Source organism: Pongo pygmaeus, chromosome 16 (genome assembly GCF_028885625.2).
Source record: "Pongo pygmaeus isolate AG05252 chromosome 16, NHGRI_mPonPyg2-v2.0_pri, whole genome shotgun sequence".
NCBI lineage: Eukaryota > Metazoa > Chordata > Mammalia > Primates > Hominidae > Pongo > Pongo pygmaeus.
Window position 1 is genome coordinate 78,694,449 of NC_072389.2, and position 14,807 is coordinate 78,709,255.

Genomic DNA, 14,807 nt, shown 5'->3' on the forward strand with positions numbered 1-14,807 from the left:
TGGAATTCTTGAAAGAAATTATAGAGAAAATAAGGGTACCAGGAGCCAAGCAAGTTTGGGAACCTCTCTACTTTAACTTAAAGTTATTACAAATATTCAAAGATTAAGAACATTTGGAGTGCTCTGTAGGTAGCGCATACACCATGCTTGCTTAGAACAGGCAAAACTAACATTGCCTGGGCACCTGGGACAGACAGCGTTTCTGAGCAAAGGATATTTAAGCTGAGCTTGAGAGAAGACTGAGAACTGACTGAAAAGGAGTGGTGGTGGGAATAGCTTGTGTGAAGAGGCAGGAGCTGTGGGGAACTGACTGGGAGAGCAATGCAAGTGGAGCTGGAAATAGGCAGAAGCTAGATCAGGTGGTGACTGATGTGGCAGTCGACTAAAGGAGTTTCTTCAGGTTTCTTTGTAAAAGGCAACGGCAAGCCTTTGAGGGGTTTTAAGTGAAGAGAGGATATCTTAGGTCACTGCCCTCCTACTGAGAGAACAAAATACAGAATTATATACAGAAATATTTAAGTAACTTTTTGTAAAAATTTTGAAGTGCCTTGATTTTGAAAGGCATTTGTAAGCTTTCCTTTGAGTGTAATTCGCTCTTAATTTTTCAGACACATATACTTTTTTGTTGTTGTTCAACCTGGCTCAATTTTAAAAATGAAATAAAAAGCAAGACAGTGTTAAACTGCCAAACATTTAAATTGTAATTTTGGGGGTATTTTTTCAAATGGCAAAAATTGTGTTGTCATTTTGAAATAAAATGTATTTTATTATCAGTAATACAATATTTCAGATTTTTGATTTGTGTATTTTAGCCACCAATCTAACACATTTATTTTTTAAGTTTCTGAGTTAAGTTTGGGGGGTATAATAGAGATTTAATAGTTACATAGTAAAGATATAAAGGTAATTTCTCTTAGTTTAGCTATCTTTTTATACTTTTTGTTTATGTGTTTATTCTACTATGATTCCAGTAAACTAATGCAACATAAACATTTTGATAGTATTAAGAAACTAATTGCAGGTTACTTTTTAAAAATTTCTAAGCTTATTTTCAGGAATTTTAAGACTTGAAAAATGAAATAAATTTCATGGTCATTAAATGGGCATAGAGACCTGAAACACTCTTTTTTTTTTTTTTTTTTTTTGAGACGGAGTCTCGCTGTTGCCAGGCTGCAGTGCAATGGTGTAATCTTGGCTCACTGCAACCTCCACCTCCCAGGTTCAAGTGATTTTCCTGCCTCAGCCTCCTGACTAGCTGGGACTACAGGCATGTGCCACCATGCCCGGCTGATTTTTGTATTTTTAGTAGAGATGGGGTTTCACCATGTTGGCCAGGCTGGTCTTGAACTGCTGACCTCATGATCCACCCACCTTGGCCTCCCAAAGTGCTGGGATTACAGGCATGAGCCACCGTGCCCAACCACCTCTTTTCTAATACCTGCTTGTGGTGTTTGGGAAAGTGTAATTAGTCTGATTAGAATTAGAATTTGTTTATCATTGAAGTATTGGAAAACTTTTAAAACAATTGAATGTTATTTCCTTCCCTCTGCCAGTGTGTTTTATATTTCTTTAGAGCTATTTGTTCATTATATAATATCGAATTTATGTCATCCTTAAATTCATAATGCAAATAAATTATAAAGAGGTGTGTAGATATATTCGAAAAACAGTCTTAGTTTCATTTGCTGGATTGGGTTTCTCTGATTTTTCACATGAAAGCTGATGACAACTTGAGTTGTTTACAAGGGAATTGGTCAGAAGTTTTCTTGAAGAAAAGTGATAAAGCTTTAAGTTGGAAAGCTTTCCAACAGGCTGAGAGTATAAGGTTTATAACAAATATTTTTCTTTAAATTTTGTTCTTCCCATGTTCAAAGAACTGACAGGGACTTAGAGAAAGTAAGCTAATTCCTTCTGTGCTCTTTACACTGAAATGAATTCTAGATGAAGGTTAAATGTAGAAAATCACAAGAGTAATAGAACAAAGCAAGGCTGAAATTTTTTATAATCTTGGGATAAAAAAGACCTAAGTATAGCGTTTAGTTTTATGTAGCTTAAAATTTATTCTTATAACAAATATTATAAAGTCAAATGGAAAAAAGAATATTTGTAAAATATGATAGCAGATTGCTTTTTAAGTCAGTCAGATGAATAAATTCTCTAGAAAAATGGACAAAGTGTGTGTATAGTAAATTTATGAAAAAAATACAAATAACTAATAAACGTAAAAAGATACCTCTTAAGAATCATTTTCATTTTCTGCCTCTTTTATGTTCAACAGAGAATTTCACTTTGAATGCAGTAACTTAAAGTATTTATGAATCTAATTCTAGGGTTTGAAATAAAACTTTTATTAGATACTCATGTCATTTAACCAGGCTTGTTTATCTCAGATAGAAGGTTTTTTTTTCCCCCTAATGTTCTTCTAAATGGGTCAAAGTTTGGTTTCCTACTTAAAAGTAAATCTTATTTATTAGACATTTATAGTGAGATGACTATATTTATGTGTCACATCCAAAGAGCAACAGTTAATAATTTTTGGAGTTGTTAGTAATATATTTTCTGACAGAAATAGTAGAAGAAAGATTTGCTTAACTTTGTTCTTTTTCTTTATTTTTGTAGGAGCCAGCATTCGAACGTTCACTCCATTTTATTTTCTGGTGGAGCCGGTGGATACACTCTCAGTTAGAGGCTCTTCTGTTATATTAAACTGTTCAGCATATTCTGAGCCTTCTCCAAAAATTGAATGGAAAAAAGATGGAACTTTTTTAAACTTAGTATCAGATGATCGACGCCAGCTTCTCCCAGATGGATCTTTATTTATCAGCAATGTGGTGCATTCCAAACACAATAAACCTGATGAAGGTTATTATCAGTGTGTGGCCACTGTTGAGAGTCTTGGAACTATTGTCAGTAGAACAGCGAAGCTCACAGTAGCAAGTAAGTTTTAAGTGATTTTTTTTTTTGCATTTTCAAATATTTATAACACATACATCTTGATAAAAGCACTGTTCTCTCGGAGTTTTCATTTAATTAGTAGCAACAAATATACTCATTTAACAGATATCAATTGTGCATATACTTTGTGTATGGGACCTTGCTATAGGGCTTGCTCAGTGCCGTAGAGAATAAACTGTAGCGTGTTTCCACTTGTCTGATGGCTTAATATTGCTATCAGAAGTACTGAGCAATTCTTTTCTCCTTTTAAACTTGGAAGTGGCAGAGGAAGTGGTATAGGAAAATTAAATCACTTTGACGGCCAACTTCTATCTTACCCAGCATAACCATTTAGTATGGATTTGTAAAACTTGCAGTAAAGTCAGAATCCTGGTTCCTTGATGCCTTAACCAAGGAGATGACATTCAATTGGATTAATTGTTTTAAAATCTAGAGAGTGTATATTAAGGTAGAGAGCAGAAAGTTATAAAGAGAGGAACTTTCCCTCCTTTTCAGGGTATCCTTATTTGAAGAATGGTGGAAAGTGTAAGAAAAATTAGGGATCTTGAAGAGTAAGATGTGGTTTCTGTGTAAGTCATGTCTGTTTTGTAGTAGATACTAGCATTCCTGAGATAGTGTTTCTTTACTTGAGTACCAGATGAAATAGTTTTTGTGAAGGGTCATGTTATACAAAAATATTATCTTTAAGTCCTGTATTTACTCTCTCCTTGGTGAAACGCCCACGTGAGAGACAGAACCTCAGAGACAGTAGTCTCCCATCTCATTCCTACTCCAGGATTGTGGTTTCCCATCTCATGCTCACTCCAGAGTATATTTGCTCATACATTCAGAGCATAATGGCTGGGTTTTTTCCTCTTTGGGGACAAATACTCAAAGTTGAATTTGGGTGTGACAAAAAGTTTCTGTAATTATTCCATAGTCATAGATTGAGGATGGAAAAATAAAAGAAGAAAAAAAACAGGTCCTTTTGCCAATTTCCCTTTTCTTTCCTTCCTTCTCTCCCTCCTTCTCTTCTACCCTCCCTTCCTTCCTTTCTTCCTTCTTTCCTCTTTCTATTTTTCTTCCTTTTCTTTTCTTTCTTCTCTCTCCCTTAAAAAATAATCTATTTGCCAGGCTTTCTCCAACATGTTTCATAAATAAATTAGTATAATGACTGCCTCTACAATGTCACTTAGGTCAGTGTCTGTTTATAATTTAAGTTCTTAACTATTTCTTATCTGGGCTTTATTCATGGGCTCCTTCCTCTCAGCTGTCCCCCCACATACTATCATCAAATCCAGTGAATTCTGCTTACTAATTTCTCTGTACTTAATCTACTTTCTCCTTCCCGAGGCTAATCCCGGTCTTCCCTCACCACAGCCTTATAAGCATCTGCCTGCTACCTTATTCTTCCCCTCCTCCAGTCCAGTCTCCACCCTGGCTGGAGTACTCTTTCTCACCCTTCAGTGATCCTCCAGTAAACACCATCAAGGTAACATCTAACTTTCAAATAACAGGCCTGTTGATTCCTTTTATGAGCTGTCCTCCACTTCTCCAACCTTATTTCTTAACATTTCACCCTGCCTCTGTTCCCACCCCTGTCCCCTACATCCACCATCACCCTCACCACAGTTTTAAGCACTGGCAGTACTGAGTGTTTTGTTTCCTTTCATTTATTCTCTGCCTTCCAGCCTTTGCTCGTGGCATCCCCACTGCCTGTTAATTTTATCCTCCACCTTTTCCTCACTTTCTTCTCCTCTGCTAAGTTTGTCCATTCTTCCTCTTAGCTTTGATACCTTCAGGAAGCATTTTTTTGACCCAGTATCTAAGCAAGCAGCACCATAGAAGGTGATACATTCTGTGGTGACTGCATACAGGGTTCTGTAGGAAAGTTATTTAACCCACTCTTGGCCCTAGGTATCAGGAGTAAATAATGCCTAAGCCAAGGGATTAAATAAAAGTTCTTTTAAATAGTTGCATAGTTTACATTGTCTAGATATACATACTGTGATTTATTTGAAGATTTCTTTATTGATGAAAAATGGATTAAAATTGTTGGATGTTTTAGGCAATACTATAGTGAACTGCCTTCTCTAAATCTTTATTTCTATAAAACAGATTACTGGAATTGGGATTGCTGGATCATAGGATACACTGTGTGTGTGTGTGTGTGTGTGTGTGTGCAAGGTACTAGTTTGTCAGTTCCTCAAAATGTTACCATATGACCCAGCAGTTCCACTCCTAGGTGTCGTGGGGTAGGTATGGGTTATGCGGAGTGACTGCAAGTGAGTACAAGATTTCTTCCCGGGATGATGAAAAGGTTCTGAAATTAGATTATGGTGACGATTACACAACTTTGTTCATATACTAAAAAATATTAAATTATGTACTTTAGATAGTGAACTTTATGGTATATAAATTATATCTCAATAAAACCTAAAAAAACTTTGCCAAATTGCCACTCTAAAAGACTCTTAAGAGTTTTTTGGTTGCAAGCAGTAGAAACTGATTGTAGCCAAGTCAAGCAAGAAGGGAAGTTTTTGAAAGAACATTAAATAGGTAGCTCATAGAATTAAGTATGAGAGGTCTTTTTCTCTGAGCTGTCTCATTTCTCCACAACCAAAATTTCTGTGTTTCTGCCTGGGCAGTATGCTGGCTGTGAGTATTTTGTGCCCAGAGATGGGTTAATAGGGTGTTCTAAATACAGACATTGTTAATATCTTCTCGTTAACTCCGGGTCTTACTCCCACTCTCCTTTTTCTCCTGCAGTTCTCCAGAGGCAGCAGGACAACTGGCTTCCTTCTTGGGAGCGCAGGAAGCCGCAGTGTTATGTCAGTTACTAGTCCTCCATCTGCTTTCCCTACTCAGAAATTTTTTGAAATCTCTTGTCTGCCAATTCTCCATATGTTTTTATGAGCTTACATTTTAAAAATTATTAATTTTCATGAGACCTCAGGAGGAAGAATTTTTTACTCTTTAAAAATACAACTGAGCTGGGCACAGTGGCTCATGCCTGTAATCCCAGCACTATAGGAGGCCGAGACGGGCGGATCACCTGAGGTCAGGAGTTTGAGACCAGCCTGACCAACATGGTGAAACCCCATCTCTACTAAAAATACAAAAATTAGCCAGTATGGTGGTTCCCGCCTGTAATCCCAGCTACTTGGGAGGCTGAGGCAGGAGAATTGTTTGAGCCGTGGAGGCAGAGGTTGCAGTGAGCCAAGATTGTGCCACTGCACTCCAGCATGGGTGACAGAGTGAGACTCTGTCTCAAAAAAAAAAAAAAAAAATTAATTAAATTAAATTAAAATAGAACCATATTTTGGTTTTACTGATTAAGATTTCCTCCTTTCCCCAACTTTATTAAATTCTGTGTTTATCTTTGTTAATTCTTTTCTTCTGATATTCTGGTTTCTTAAGTAGATTTTTGGTCAAATCTTGGGAGCTCAAGGAAAAAAAGCAGATTTTTTGGATAATTTTATCTTTATTTTTTTTCCTTCAAAAATCCCCTTGAAATAAAAAAAATAATAAGAAGAAAAAGAAAAAGTTTATTGCAGGGCTATAAAACCTGTGTGATTTATGTTTGGACTAATTTACCATCATAAAACTAGAAAACCTGTAATCATTTCTCGTGATTTGTTTGCTCTTCCTTAAAGAAACATTTTGTTTCATTCTGAGCATAGCAGTCACTTTTTAGATATTATAATTGCTAGTTAAGTGTTTATGCAATATACTATATATAAATTACTTATTTTAAGTACTTTTTTTTTTTAACAATCCTGTGAGGCCTGTTATTCTCATTTTACTCGTGAAGAAACTGAGTCTTAGGGAGTGGTTAAATAACTTGCCAACTTCATACACCCATGAAGTGGTGGTGTTGGGATTCAGATTCAGATATGTGACTTGAAAACTGATGCTCTTAGCTACTACATCCTGTGGCATCTATATTTATGATGACATTTTTGGTTCACATTTTATTTTGAGATCATTTTAAACTTAGGGAGTAGGTGCAAGAATAGAACCAAGAAATCTCATATACCTTCACCTAGATTACGTGATTGTTAACATCTTATCATATCTGCCTTATCCCCCCAAATATGCATACATCCAAATACATATTTTTTCTCAGCCATTAAGAGTAAATTGCAGACAGGTTTTCCTGTAACTGCCACCTAAATACCTATGTGTATATTTCTTTGAAACAAGGACATTCTCCTAGATAACCACAGATGTCCATCAAAATTAGGAAATTAACCTTAATACAATACTACTGTTTAATTTAGATTTCACTGATTATCTCAATAATGTTCTTTATAGTAAAAACCAAAAGCAGAGTACCCCCCTGTCCTCCTCCCACACATACTCTTCTTCTGGCCCAAGATTACATATTTCACTTGGTAGCTGTGTCTTTTTAAACTCTTTAGATATAACTTGGTTTTTCCTTGCCTCATTTCGGGTTTGTTTGATTTCTCCCTGAATAGATTCAGATTTTGCATTTTTGGGAGAAATACCACAGAAGTAATGCTGTGTTCTCAGTGCATCATGCCAAGAAGCATGTGATATTTTGTTCTGTTGCTGGTGATGTTAACTTTTACTACTTAAGATGGTCTGTGCAGTGTTTCTTCATTGTAAAGCTTGGTACTTTTGTTAGTTAATAATGAGTATTTTGGAAAGAGATACTTTGATACTCTGTAAATATACTGTTCCTCATAACATTTTTGTTTACAAGTTTTGGTATCCATTGAGGATTCATACCTGAGTCAGTTATTACTGTCAAACGGTGATTTTTCTAGTTCCATCATTTCTGTAAGGTAGAGCTTTTCCTTTTCTTCCACTTATTTGTTTACATTTGCATGAACCAACAGATTCTTGTTTTATTCAGTGGATTATAATGCATGTTAATACCATTATCCCAGATTTAATCAGAGGAAGCTCCCTTCAGTCTGACTTCTATGCCCTTTTGATATGTCCACATTGTTCTTTGGACAGTTTTCTTTATGTCGTAAGATGTACCAGGTTCATCTTGTGCTTTCTCTCCTTCTGCATTCTTAGAATTGGCCATTTCTCCAAGAAATTATTCAGAAAAAGTAGAGACACCATATGTAACATTGCTACTGAAGTGATATCGATGCTGGACCTTCTCTGTGGACAGGGCTAGGAAATATATAGGTGTATATTATATATATATATGTAAATGAATATGTAATGACTAGACAAAATGTATACGTTTCACACATACTTTTATATTTATATAGATATCCATATATATTTTTATATCTATGATTATATAAAACCGTGATGTTTACACTGATTCCTCCATTCTACACCAGTACCATAGGACTTATTGTACCCATCTCCTTTTCAGTGTTTGTACCTTGCTTCTCTAACTGAGGAATCTGATTCCAGTTATCCTTAATGCATTTACTTATTTGCCCAGTATCCCTGTATTTAGCTAATTTCCATGGATTTTCTTCTCAACCCTGGTTCTGCCATATGTTGTAGCCATGTGAGCTGACTTGCTCCTGGCCCCCAAGACAAAATTTTAAAGTAATATTTAATTAAATTTTATTTCTTCTTTTCCTTTATTGTCCAGGTCTTCCAAGATTTACCAGCCAACCAGAACCTTCCTCAGTTTATGCTGGGAACAACGCAATTCTGAATTGTGAAGTTAATGCAGATTTGGTCCCGTTTGTGAGATGGGAACAGAACAGACAACCCCTTCTTCTGGATGATAGAGTTATCAAACTTCCAAGTGGAATGCTGGTTATCAGCAATGCAACTGAAGGAGATGGCGGGCTTTATCGCTGCATAGTGGAAAGTGGTGGGCCACCAAAGTATAGTGATGAAGTTGAATTGAAGGTTCTTCCAGGTATTAACTCATTATCAGGACTGATGGTTTTATGTTTATGAATCGGTAAACATTGTTCTGTTAGAATTTTTAAAAATAATGAATGTTGGCTGGGCGCAGTGTCTCACACCTGTAATCCCAGCACTTTGGGAGGTTGAAGTTGGTGGATCACCTGAGTTCCAGCCTGGCCAACATGGCGAAACCCCATCTCTACTAAAAATACAAAAATTAGCCAGGCGTGATGGCGGGCACTTGTAACTCCAGCTACTCTGGAGGCTGAGGAAGGAGAATTACTTGAACCCGGGAGGTGGAGGGTGCAGTGAGCTGAGATTGTGCCACTGCACTCCAGCCTGGGTGATAGAGCAAGACTCCATCTCAAAAAAAAAAAGAAGAATGTTAATATGTGGTATGACATTTTACTGTCAGCATAAGGAGTCTCAGTTTCTTACAGGAGTGAAAAGAAAATGTGCCAGAAGATCTACTCTTTAGGGAATGCATTATTAAAAATTTATCAAGCGATAAAGTATGTTCACTGTCTAATGGTATTCTTCTTGGTCAAAAAAATATTAGCTCTGTGTCTTTTGTCAAGCCTTCTCCCCAACAATAGGGTACTTTTATTGTTAGGTCTTTTCACTTGTACAAATCAGAGACCCATCCAGGCTGGTTCGTATAAGGGATGGGTTGGGTGGTAAGTGTTAACGTGGTGGCTCTAGAGAAAATGGCAGGCAAGAGTCCTTGGATCTTTATACTGCCCATTTTAGTGTAAATTCAGCTCATATTTCTGTCTTTCTTCTTTTTGTGTGTCTTCTCAGTTCCTGCCACTTCTGGTGTTCCTCATAATCAATTTTGTGTATCTTTTCTCACTGTATAACTTCTGCTTACTCATAACTTCCTCCCACTTGTAGCTCATCATAGCCCCTCTAGCCTTTTGGTGTTTCTTGACTGTTTACCTTCTGTTCTCACTGCTAGGTGCCCCCTCCATATTTCTCATCTCAAATTTGAGTTTCTGAATATAATTGAACTATCCCCTACATTATTTGGGAAGAGTTACATGTTATTAAATAGGCTCATTTTTAATCTATGGACTGGTTTGCAAAGCATGACTGTGAGCTACAACTCTTGAGGGTGTTCCTAATAGCCCTTCAACTCATAAATGTAGGTTCTTTTTTTGTCATTATCCCTCGTCATTCCTGTCTCAGTATATTCTCAGCAAGGACAGTATCTTTTAAAGTGGGCGTGTGTGCATGTGTGTGTGTTTGCCTGTGCACACATGTGCATATGTGTATGTGTCGAGACAGGGTCTTGCTCTGTAACCCGGGCTAGAGTGCAGTGGTGCGATCTTGGTTCACTGCAGCCTTGATCTCCTGGGCTCAAGTGTTCCTCCTACCTCAGCCTGCGAGTAGCTGGGACAAACGGTACACACCGCCACATCCAGCTAATTTTTTTGTATTTTTTGTAGAGATGGGATATTGCCATATTGCCCAAGTTGGCCTTGAACTCCTGGGCTCAAGCGATTCTCCTACCTTGGCCTCCCAAAGTGCCGAGCTTATAGGTATGGGCCACAGTGGCAAGCGTAAGATGTATATTATTAGATCTTGTCACACCTTTGCTCAAAACTCCCTAATGGTTTTCCATGTCATTCAGAGTTAAAGTTCTGGTCTGTAAAGATTTATAATCTTAGTACCACTTCCTTCCTTTCTCTCCCCTATCCCATCTCCTACTCTTTTCTCCCTCACTTGAAGATTGTGATCACTTTATGTTTCTAGAACAATCCAGATATGCTCTTGGCCATTTTCTCTGTCTGGAATCCTCTTTCCTCAGATACCTGCCTGGGTCACTCTCTTACCTCTCTGCTCAAATATCGCTATATCAGTGAAGCCTTCCTTGAACACTCTGTTTAAAACAACAATCTTTGATTTCCACCCCCAGTGTTTTCTCCTTCTACCTTCATTTTACTTAATAACATATCACCATCTGACATATTCTATCTTACTTGTCTCTCTCCCTCATTAGTATGTAAGCTCAGCCAGAGCAGGGAATTTTTGTCTGCTGCCAAAAACACTTTCTGGCACATAGAAGCCAGTAATATTTGCTATGAATTTGTTTAATTGATTCTATCAAAATTCAGTTAAATATACCTAAGTAATTCAAGGTGAATTTAAAAAAGAACTATTGCCGTATACCAATATTGTTCAGCCTGCTTGCTCACTTGCCTTTACATGACAGAGGTGATACTTCTCAACACCTAGGGTAGCATTTAAGCAAATCCTCAAAATCTGAATCCAAGAAAACAAGATTTGTAGTGTCAAAAGATGAGATCACTACTTGACATCTGAAACAAAAACATAATGTGGAATGTTTTGCTTACTTAAGCAAGGGAGAGTTGTGCTTGTCAAACATAGTTATCTTGAGCAAAGCTAAGTCCTTGTCTCCTATAGAGTTTTTCAGAAGACATTGTTTTGGGTTGTACTGGTTAAGAGACAAGAGGTGGATTAATGTCAGTCATAGAAATATGTTTTGTGGTTGATTACAGAGGTGGGAGCAAGTTAATGTCAGCCTTAAAAGTAAATGACTCCACCATTAGTTGGCTGACTGTTTGACTTTCAAAGCCACATTCACCCTTGTGAGTTGTCACTAATCAATTAGGCAATGTTTCCTTATTACCATGGCTACAGGACTGTCATTAATTGGTTAGACAAGTTTAAAGCTAGTCCTGGAGGTTGTTATCATGGCTGTAGAACATCTTTTCCAAAGCATATGGGCACAAGAGTCACATCTCTTCTGCCTGAGACCTTTTTTGTCAAAACTCAATATTAAGTTAATATTACCTTATTGAGGAGAGAACTCTGTCTTCTGCCCACAAGAGTGTGGCCTTTTCATGTATCCACAAGAGGACAACTCTATAAAGTGAACACACATTAATTCTAATGTCTGAATAAGAAATACACAAATATAGTGGTAGCTAGATTGTTGCTCAGTTACAAAATCAAGGGATTGACAGACTAAGTGAGCAAGTTAAAGAGATGAAACTCAGAAAGCTTTTCAGAAATAACACACAGATACAGGGAAGGAAAGGAACCCTGTTATCCCTGTGAGTAAGGAGAATGCCATGGGTCCTGAGCTTGCTCAGTCTCCACTGTTTGTTCCACTCACATGGCTTTTATCTTATCTTTCAACGTGAATGGGATTCATGTCAAGTATCTCTGGATTGATTGACAAGTACGTACCCTGAAGGCAGGAGCAATAAGTTATACATCCTTAAGACCACTAAAGAGCCTAGCACAATGCTTTGCACATAGAATTTATTTGAGAAGTGTTTGCTAATTTGAATGGAAATTTTTGTATCACTTTTGCTTAAAATATTTTGTCATATAAAGCCACACAGACTGAATAAGAACCAGTCATTCCTCAAGATTAAAGCAGTAAAGTGCTTTGTCGTGTGTGTGTGTGGTAATGATGGGGTCTTGCTATATTGCCTATGCTAGTCTCAAACTCCTGGGCTCAAACAGTCCTCCCTCCTTGGCCTCCCAAAGTGTTGGGATTACAGGTGTGAGCCACCATGCCTGGCCTGTTTTGTCCTTTATTTAATTATTATCTTTGTTAATATTTTTTTTTAGATCCTGAGGTGACATCAGACTTGGTGTTTTTGAAACAGCCTTCTCCCTTAGTCAGAGTCATTGGTCAGGATGTAGTGTTGCCATGTGTTGCTTCAGGACTTCCTACTCCAACCATTAAATGGATGAAAAATGAGGAGGTGCTTGACACAGAAAGGTAAGTGTTGTCTGCCTAAAAGCCTTCTTCAGCCTTAGCTTGAGACTTTGTCATATCCCATTTGGGACTATTGACTAATTTAAAAAGATTATCAACTTTATTTAAACACATCATAATGCTCATATGTCATCTTTCAACTATGTTTATATGATATATATGATTAGGATATTTAAAGAAAAAGATACTTTCAAAATATTAAGAGAATTATTCCCTTTGTTCCTGTTGAAGCCGCAGTGTACTCAGCTTAAGGCTTCAGGATTTTCTTCCCTAAATTGTCGCAAGAGCTTGAGTAGCCAGAGTCTTCTCACTCATTCTCATATGCATTTTTTGATATGCATTTTTTGATAGTAGTTTTTCCATTGCACAATCAGTATGAGAAACTGGGCTGGCCACAGTGGCTCACGCCTGTAATCCCAGCACTTTGGGAGGCTGAGGAGGGCAGATCACAAGGTCAGGAGATCGAGACCATCCTGGCTAACACGGTGAAACCCCGTCTCTACTAAAAATACAAAAAATTAGCTGGGCGTTGTGGCATGTGCCTGTAATCCCAGCTACTCGGGAGGCTGAGGCAGAAGAATCACTTGAACCCAGGAGGCGGAGGTTGCAGTGACCTGAGATCACATCACTGCACTCTAGCCTGGGCGACAGAGCTAGATGCTGTCTCAAAAAAAAAAAAAAGAAATTGTATTCTTCATCCTGTTGTTTTTGCCTTTTGAAATCCTATCAGAAATCACAAATTCTTCATCTTTCACAAAATACCAACCACCTTACTGTCCTTCCTATCTCCTCTCATTACTTCCTTATGCAGTGGGTGCTTTTCTCAGGTGTATTCTCATAAGAGATGTGGGGTGGTGGTAGGTAGGTATGTTTTTGCTTCCAAAATAATGCTGTCTTGTGCACTGTAGGATGTTTACTGGCATCCCTGCCTTCTACCCGTAGGTGGCAGTAGCACTTCCGCATTGTGACAACCAAAAATATCCCTGGATACCGTGAGATGGTCCTTGGGAAGCAAAATTGCCCCCAGTTGAGGACCATTGTTCTACGGCAGTGCTGTTCAATTGAAATATAATGCAAGCCACACATGTAATTTAAAAATGTCTTACAGCCACGTGTTTAAAAAGTAAGAAGTACATATACAGTAATAAATATAATAGTAATATTTTATGTGATGTACCAGTTAATGTGAAATGTAGTTCTACCAAAAGAATAAAGTTTGTGTTTAGTGGGAAACATTTTAACACAGCTTTAGCTTGTACATTTATTTTAAAATTTCAGAAATTCAGTTCTGCAGTCATACAGGCCACATTTCAGGTAGCCACATGTGACTAGTGGCTATTGATTTGGACAGGGCAGATCTAGAGTTTCCCAGTTGCAAAATCAAAAGTGAACAGACAATTTTAATTTCTATAGTTCAGTATCCAAGACGTAGAAACAGGTATCTATCTAGTTATCTGGGTGATCAGCCTTCAGTGATCACTGGGGATGATGGAATACAATCAGATTGTTCCCCACATGCTCCATTAGCAAAACATGGCATCCTCCCCAATATCACCTGATTTCTTTCTCATCATCCATCCACTCACCAACTTCCTGTCTCCACATTTTGCTTCCTCCCTGTCTTTCCACTCCTCTTTCCAGCTAAATATTACGTAAGCAAAGAATTTATAAGACTTCATTTTTTTTTTTTTTTTGGCCAACTGAAACATAGGGAACCTTAAAATAGTGATAAAAATGTGAAGTTCTTACAGTAGAAATTTTAATTGGCTACATGTTAGAACAAAATCTTTATCAGGAGTAGGAAGGCTGAAATATATTATTTTAAAACATATTTTGTCATGAAGGGACATTCTGAAGATATGAAACTTATATATAATGATTTTTTTATGTCAGAAATAAATGTGAGGCTTTCTGTGATTCTCATTTGTTCAATAATTACTCAACAAATATTTACCAAATGCTGGCTATGTCATGCATGTTCTAGGTGCTGGGAATAGAGTAGTGAACCAAATGGAGTTCTTGATCTTACGGAGCTCATATTCTAGTGGGAAAGAGTCAGATAATAAGTAAAAATAAAAAATGTCAGTTTATGGTAAGTGCTATGAAGAAAATGAAGACAAATTATATCAGGAGTGTCAAGAGAAATAGAGGTAGGATTGCTATTTTATATAATGTGTTAGAGAATTGTTCTTTTAGTAGAATGATCTTCAGACTGGGGTCTGAGTGGGCCAGGGTATGCGCATCATGATAGAAAAGT

At 37.3% G+C, this 14,807-nt stretch overlaps 1 protein-coding gene across 13 annotated transcripts in view; it reads left to right on the forward strand.

Annotated features, from left to right (window-relative positions):
• Positions 1–14,807, forward strand: part of NEO1 (neogenin 1) — a 254,483-nt gene that overhangs the window by 63,082 nt on the left and 176,594 nt on the right. For all 13 annotated transcript variants that reach the window (XM_063652736.1, XM_054451559.2, XM_054451565.2 and 10 more), the window contains exons 2-4: positions 2,620–2,937; positions 8,528–8,803; positions 12,400–12,553. In XM_063652736.1, coding sequence (XP_063508806.1) covers positions 8,692–8,803; positions 12,400–12,553 — 266 coding nt within the window. In that variant the 5' untranslated portion in view covers positions 2,620–2,937; positions 8,528–8,691. The remainder of the gene's footprint in view (positions 1–2,619; positions 2,938–8,527; positions 8,804–12,399; positions 12,554–14,807) is intronic.